Raw genomic sequence first — 7,447 nt, 5'->3', positions numbered from 1 at the left:
TTTAACATTTTTCATAATTTATAGTCGTTTTTAAAAATTCAAAATATAACATATACGAAAAAGTCTAAAATTTTATTATATGGTTAATATGATTGTTTAATTTATTTTAATAATATACCATTAAAAATAATGGATGATATGTAAGCTGTTATCAAATCTTCATTATTAAAAGCATTACTTGTGAAATGAATATTTTATTCACTTTTGGTAATTTCATAGCTTTTATTTAAAAAAAGAAAGAAAAATAATAATTGTAGATTGTTAATTAATTTCATGGTTAGTTTAGTGAGAAGTATATTATATGTTTAGTTGACCAACATATTTTTCTAGAGACTTTAAGAAACATTCTATTGATGACACGTGTCATAGTTAAAATGTTGTAATATTTCTTTTTAATATATATGGGATTTTGTAAAATAAATAATAATGGTAGATTGTTAATTAATGTTATGGTTAGTTTAATGAGAAGTATATAATATATGTTTAGTGGACCAGAATATTTCTTTTGAGACTTTAAGAATCATTCTACTGATGACACGTGTCATAGTTAAAATGTTGTAATTCTTCTCTTTTAATATATATATATATATGAGATTTTGTAAAATAAATAATAATCTAGATATACCCCATAAACATGTAGTGCCTATTTATATCACAGAAAACTGAAAGTAACGACTATTTATACAATATGTAACGGCTATTTAATAGAATAGCCGTTCGTTGTTAAAAAACGGCTATTTAAATTTCTTTTTTTTGTTATATATAGAAACAAATATTGTATTATACAAAACAATGTACATGTTTTTTATGCCTGAACCTTCTTTTATGAAAAGCTATTAATGTTTTATTTTTGGCAACATAATTTTATTATTCAGTAATATCCAAATACATGGTTCCAAGTATAAAGCTTGAGCAAGTAGTAAAAATAGAACAATTTTGTGAAGCAGTAAGAAAACTATTATTAATGCGTTAACAACCTAAAGCAGCAATGCACATGTGAAGAACACAAACATATTTTAAATTAACGATTCTTTTCATGAAATAAATTATGTGAAATACTATAAATTTCTGCTGGTATCTTAATTTTACAATCTGAAGTTTAACATCGGGTACGGTATCAAAAACGAGTATAAATAATTTGGCGGATCGGAGTTAGAGACAAAAACTATTTCAGGCATCATCAGTTATTAAAAATAGTATATATTAAAAATAAATAAATAAAAAACAAATGGTTAAGGGATGACACGTGTCATAGCTAAAATGTTATAATTCTTCTCTTTTGATATATATATGAGATTTTGTAAAATAAATAATAATCTAGATATATCCCATAAATATGTAGTGCCTATTTATATAACAGAAAACTGAATGTAACGGCTAGTTATACAATATGTAACGGCTACTTAATAGAATAACCGTTCGTTGTTAAAAAAACGTCTATTTAAATTTCTTTTTTTTGTTATATATAGAAACAAATACTGTATTATACAAAAACAATGTACATGTTTTTTTATGTCCGAACCTTCTTTTATGAAAAGCTATTAATGTTTTATTTTTGGCAACATAATTTTATCATTCAGTAATATCCGAATACATGGTTCCAAGTAGAAAGCTTGAGCAAGTAGTAAAAATAGAACAATTTTGTGAAGCAGTAAGAAAACTATTATTAATGCGTTAACAACGTAAAGCAGCAATGCACATGTGAAGAACACAAACTTCTTTTAAATTAACGATTCTTTTCATGAAATAAATGATGTGAAATACTATAAATTTCTGCTGGTATCTTAATTTTACAATCTGAAGTTTAATACCGGGTATGGTATCAAAAACGAGTATAAATAATTTGGCGTATCTGAGTTTGAGACAGAAAACTATTTCAGGCATTGTCTGTTATTAAAAATAGTAATATATTAAATAAATAAATTAAAAACAAATGGTTTTAAGGGAAGGGGACCTTTGGTGTTTCCTTTAAAACCCCGATGAAGGATTAGCTAATTTGTATTCACAATCTAAAACACTCTGGTAATCTCTCTAGATCTAGGGTTTCTCCTCTCGCAGCGATATTGGCCGCTTCTAGTTTTAGAACTAAAAAGAAATTATCTTCGCCCAATTCAACAAAAAAAAACTAAAGATTCATTCATCCATCATTCATCGGAGAAGATGAAGAATTAGGCTTTTCTTTTTTATTTTGTTGATTCATCATCATTGGTAATTACAGATCTGACAAAATTCTTAAATCGAAAAAACAGTAAAGATTCATTCTTTTCATCTACCCATTTATCAAAACGTTTCCTTTTCTTGATTCCTGCTAAGAACAACTCGGATCTAATTCACCATATCAATCAAGCAATAGAGACACAACGACCAAAAAAAAAAAGTAAAGATTTTTTTATGAAACGAATTTGACTTTTGACAACATATATATCCGTTGATCTGCAAGGACAAGGCAAAGTTATGTATAGCAGTAATAGAGTCCAAGTGTATCTTGAAGATGGAAGAGTTGGGGAAATGGAGATTTGCCCTCCAAGGGAATCACATCAAGAAGACCATGTGATGAAGCAGAGGAGAGTGATGGAGAAAGTGAAGATGGGAATCAGAATCAGCCGTTTTTCTCAACCTAGCGAGAGATGCCCTCCTCTTGCAGTGCTTGCTACTGTTTCATCTTGTGGCCTTTGTTTCAAATTGGAAGCTTCACCTTCTCCTGCTCAGGAGCAGCTCAGTCTCCTCTACTCGTCCTGCCTTAGGGGCAACAAGGTAATACTATTACTTTATGGAACATCTAAACCTCACTCTGAACTGAACTTATGAAAGCTGGGATGTTGGGTCATCATTTAGCTTCAGGTCTTGTGTTGTTTAATGTCTATGTATGTTTACTAGCATATGAAGACATAGCTTGACTTGTTTCCATATGAATGAGATTTCATATGAGTAATGTTTTCCTCATATCTATGATTGTTGGTTCTTGCAGACGGCAGTAATGTCTCTAGGTGAGGAAGAGCTCCATTTGGTAGCCATGTACGCTGAAAACATCAACAACGACCGTCCTTGCTTCTGGGCATTTACAGTAGCTCCTGGGATTTATGATTCATGTCTTGTCATGCTGAATCTCAGATGTCTAGGTATTGTCTTTGATCTTGATGAAACCCTTGTGGTGGCCAATACCACGCGCACGTTTGAGGATAAGATTGACGGGTTGCAGCGGAGAATAAACAACGAGGGAGACCCCCAACGCATTGCCGCTATGGTGGCTGAGATGAAGCGTTATCAAGATGACAGGAATCTGTTGAAGCAATATATTGAAAGTGACCAGGTTATTGATAATGGGGAGGTGGTTAAAGTGCAATCAGAACTTGTTCCTGCCTTGTCTGAGAACCATCAGCCTCTTGTCCGTCCATTGATAAGGTTGCCAGAGAAGAATATCATCCTGACTCGCATTAATCCCATGGTATGCAAATATTGAAGTTAGCATATTGGCCTTGTCTGTGTGTCCTTTCTTGAGACTCAGTTCCAATCTTTACGCACAGATTCGTGATACAAGTGTTCTTGTGAGGATGAGGCCTTCGTGGGATGAACTTCGAAGCTATTTGACAGCAAAAGGGCGCAAGCGTTTTGAAGTATACGTTTGCACAATGGCTGAGAGAGACTACGCCTTAGAGATGTGGAGGCTCCTCGATCCAGAAGGGAATTTGATAAACGCAAGTGACCTGCTGGCTCGCATTGTTTGTGTAAAATCTGGTACAATATTTTTCTACTAACTCATTCCTCCTTATTATTGATCATGGCAGTACTTCTTACAAGCTTGTAATTAACCACAACAGGTTTTAAAAAATCATTGGTCAACGTGTTTCCTGATGCAACCTGCCATCCTAAGATGGCAATGGTAATTGATGATCGACTGAAAGTTTGGGAAGACAAGGATCAGCCAAGGGTGTACGTGGTTCCTGCATTTGTTCCCTACTATTCTCCTCAAGCTGAAGTAAGTATAGTTTGGTTACTTTGGTAGAGTAATCGGATATGAAAATTGCAGAAGCATGTGAATCTGGGTCGTTGTGGGGCTTGGTTTGAGCCCAATTTGAATCAGAAGTCAGAGTCTTGAATCTTTTAAATGAATATATAGTTCATTTCCTTTTCTGTAGGCTGCTGCTACACCGGTACTGTGTGTTACCCGAAATGTTGCTTGCCGTGTCAGAGGTGGATTTTTCAGGTAAGACGTACATTTTTGATAATAGATATTTGTTTCCATGACATTTCTACTAGATCGGGGGCTTCCTTGGTACATTCTGATGGTGAAAGAGTGTTTGAACTTGGTAACAGGGATTTTGATGATAGTCTGCTACAAAGGATTTCTGAAATATCTTATGAGAATGATGTTGAGGATATTCCATCTCCGCCTGATGTCAGCCATTACTTAGTACCGGAGGTTAGTCGTGGTTCTTGTTAATGATCACGAAGACAATTATTTTTTATTTTCTTCCCGGCTTTCTATGCTACACTCTCTAAACTGCCTCCCAGTAGCTCATTCTCTTTTCAATATAGGACGAAACGTCTGGTTTGAATGAGAACAAAGATCCACTTTCCTTGGACGGGATGGCTGAAGTTGAGAGAAGACTGAAGGTAATTACATTCTTACTATCTGCAGTAAACATCTCTTCTTGTTCTGTTCAATGATGAGCGTTAAATACATCTTTCCTTTTTATTCAGGAGGCAATTTCAGTTGTCCTTCCGGCGGCAAATATAGATCCAAGGATAGCTGCTCCCATTCAGTACCCCATGGCTTCTGTTTCTGCTCCAGTACCAGTCGTGCAACAAGCACCACAACCATCAGCGATGGCCTTTCCAAGTATCCAGTTTCAACAACCTATATCAATAGCTAAACTCTTGGTTCCTTCAGAACCAAGCTTGCAGAGTTCTCCTGCTAGAGAGGAAGGCGAGGTGCCTGAATCAGAGTTAGATCCAGATACTAGGAGGAGGCTCCTCATTTTGCAGCATGGACAAGATAGTAGAGATGCTGCTCCAAGTGAACCTCCGTTTCCTCAGAGACCTCCAGTTCAAGCTCCACCTCCACAGGCGCAGCCAAGAAATGGTTGGTTTCCTGTTGAGGAGATGGATCCAGCTCCTCTTCATCGTACAGTCTCCAAAGAATATCCAGTGGATTCTGAAAGGCCACGCCATCAATCTGACAGGATGCCTCATGAGAATCGTAGGCTACCAAAGGAGGTACAACTAATCTTATTCTACCAATGGTTTTAGTCGTCACTTTTGTTGGTGTTTAGTACTCACTGACATATTATTTGCAGTTACGTCCAAACAACAATCTACCAGGCTCTCATCCTTTCTATGGTAAGCCATTCTTCTTTGTGTCATCTGGTTCCGAAGATAAATTACTGACTTGGGATGAACTCTATAGGGGAAGAGGCATCTTGGAATCAATCTTCTTCTAGGATCAGTGATATTGGACGAAGTGTCTCAGCAACAGAGAATCCAGCTGAAGCTCTACATGAGATTGCTATTAAATGTGGAACTAAGGTGTGTGGATCATTATCATCATGTTACTTGATTACACATTAAATTCAATTCGTGACTTGATTTATATGTATAATATATTCCATGACATTTGTAGGTGGACTACAGACCGGGGTTGGTTGCTAGTACAGATTTGCGGTTCTCTGTTGAGGTACTTAATAGCTCTGAGTAATCTTTTGAGATCCTCTCTTCCTTTAGATTAGTTAGTTTTGTTGATTATGTCAAATGGTTCATGTAATCTATGTATGCTTTTCTTTTGCAGGCTTGGTTCTCTGGTAAAAAAGTCGGAGAAGGGATTGGCAAATCGAGACGAGAAGCCCTGCAAAAGGCTGCTGAACTCTCTCTCCAGAACTTAGCTGGTAAGACGTTCTTTCGCGTTTTAAACTTTGTCTGCTGAGAGACTTGTTGAGATGTTGTTGGGACTTGTGATCTCTGAGTGGATGTTAGTAGGCTGATTCATTTCACATTTGTTCTGCAGATATATATTTGTCTGTTGCAAATGGCGACGCAGGGCCAAGCCACAGGGATGCTATTGCTAGCCCCTTGGCTAATGGCAATATGATTATGGGAAATGCAAATACGTTTGATAATCTGCCATTTGCGAGAGATGAAACAGCGATGGCAGTTCCTTCTAGATCAATGTTTCCTTTGCATAAGCGACAAGGATCTCCAAGATCGTTCGCTGGGATGTCAAACAAGCGTCTAAAGCCAGACTTTCAACGGTCGTCGATGCAACGGATGCCATCTTCAGGAAGATATTCTTAACCAAAATCAAGTCATGAACAAAGCACATTCTCTATTGCTAAAGCGCCACCAGCTACCCCGACAAATTCTTTGACAAGTTCCCTTCACCAAAACGATGAACCAGACACAGGGATAGAGAGAGAGAAGAGAGGTTTTGCTCTCGTCTCTTGTATTGTAACATGTGTGACAAATCAAGATTTTTGTATAATTTATCAGAGACGCTGAGTCGAAGCAACAGCTGGAGGGACACCGAGTAGTACTACACAGACAAGACCTAAAGCATGCACGTTTTGGCTTTCTTCTCAGGCTGTAAGTTAGAAGTCAGTAATGCTAGTTTAATAGTTTCCCTTAAAGCTTTTTCTGCAGTTTTACAACAGTTTATGTTGATTTTATAAATGTATTTTTTACTGTGCTATTATCAACTGTTTGAGCTTCCCTGATTCAATGTTTTATGAGAAAAAGTTACAATAACTGTTAGTGGAATCATCAACTGTCTTTACTTAGAATCATTAACAAAACTTTGCACACAAATAGCCCAAAAGAATAGCACAAGACCAGTTGATTTGACAGAACAAGCTCAGCTTTGGACATTTACTGTCCAGAACTTCACAGCATAAGACCCGAAACTTTTTTTTGCGACTGACTCATACTTCCTCACCAACCATGGACTCAGAGAAACTTGCTTCAGACTTGATATACTTATATCATTTCGCGCAAACCAGGTAAACCACAAAATCCAGGTAAACCACAAAATCAGCTGCGATTAGACCAGCTAAAAGGAAGTAGAATCTGTCCAAGTGCCATTTGCTGAGATTCCCAGGGATCCAACCAGGAAAATCTTCTCTTGTAGAGATCTTCATGACGATGGACACCAGCAGACTACTTACATAGTTCCCTAGCGATGAGTTTGGGTTATTTTTATCATTGTCATTCTCTCAAACAAGTCTGAGTTACATAGTTGCGCCGTGTGTCTGTTTGTAATATATTTTTTCACCGGTGAACTCTTCATGTCCCCATCTTAAATCGCTTGATCATAAATGTTTCTGCTTTGTAGCCCCTCTGTAAACCCTATATATATATGATATGCATCTCCACAAAACTCATTGATTCCTCTTAACTTTAACCATCTTCTAGAAAATGTTTCTCTTTTCCTCTCCAGTTCCTCAAACCGGCGTCCGTC

The 7,447-nt window shown here is 36.6% G+C and overlaps 1 protein-coding gene across 1 annotated transcript; it reads left to right on the top strand.

Annotated features, from left to right (window-relative positions):
- Window positions 1–2,454: 2,454 nt before the first annotated feature.
- Window positions 2,455–6,682, top strand: LOC106336486 (RNA polymerase II C-terminal domain phosphatase-like 1). The gene is made up of 13 exons (XM_013775322.1): window positions 2,455–2,754; window positions 2,969–3,445; window positions 3,525–3,735; window positions 3,819–3,976; window positions 4,137–4,204; window positions 4,315–4,420; window positions 4,537–4,614; window positions 4,702–5,217; window positions 5,298–5,340; window positions 5,408–5,526; window positions 5,621–5,674; window positions 5,786–5,882; window positions 6,002–6,682. The coding sequence occupies exons 1-13, from the start codon at window positions 2,455–2,457 to the stop codon at window positions 6,286–6,288; spliced, it is 2,514 nt and encodes an 837-aa protein (XP_013630776.1). The 3' UTR covers window positions 6,289–6,682.
- Window positions 6,683–7,447: the final 765 nt, after the last annotated feature.

The sequence above is a fragment of the Brassica oleracea genome, chromosome C3 (assembly GCF_000695525.1).
Source record: "Brassica oleracea var. oleracea cultivar TO1000 chromosome C3, BOL, whole genome shotgun sequence".
Lineage (NCBI taxonomy): Eukaryota > Viridiplantae > Streptophyta > Magnoliopsida > Brassicales > Brassicaceae > Brassica > Brassica oleracea.
Note: the sequence above shows the minus strand (reverse complement) of the source record. Positions and strands in the feature narration are given on the sequence as shown.

What these genes read in the sequence shown, in the direction of transcription:
- LOC106336486 (XM_013775322.1), top strand. Translation starts at nt 2,455, where the DNA reads ATGTATAGCAGTAATAGAGTCCAAGTGTATCTTGAAGATGGAAGAGTT. An exon ending in AAGTTGAGAGAAGACTGAAG is followed by an intron (nt 4,615 to 4,701) that starts GTAATTACATTC and finishes CTTTTTATTCAG; the next exon opens with GAGGCAATTTCAGTTGTCCT. An exon ending in ATTTGCGGTTCTCTGTTGAG is followed by an intron (nt 5,675 to 5,785) that starts GTACTTAATAGC and finishes TTTCTTTTGCAG; the next exon opens with GCTTGGTTCTCTGGTAAAAA.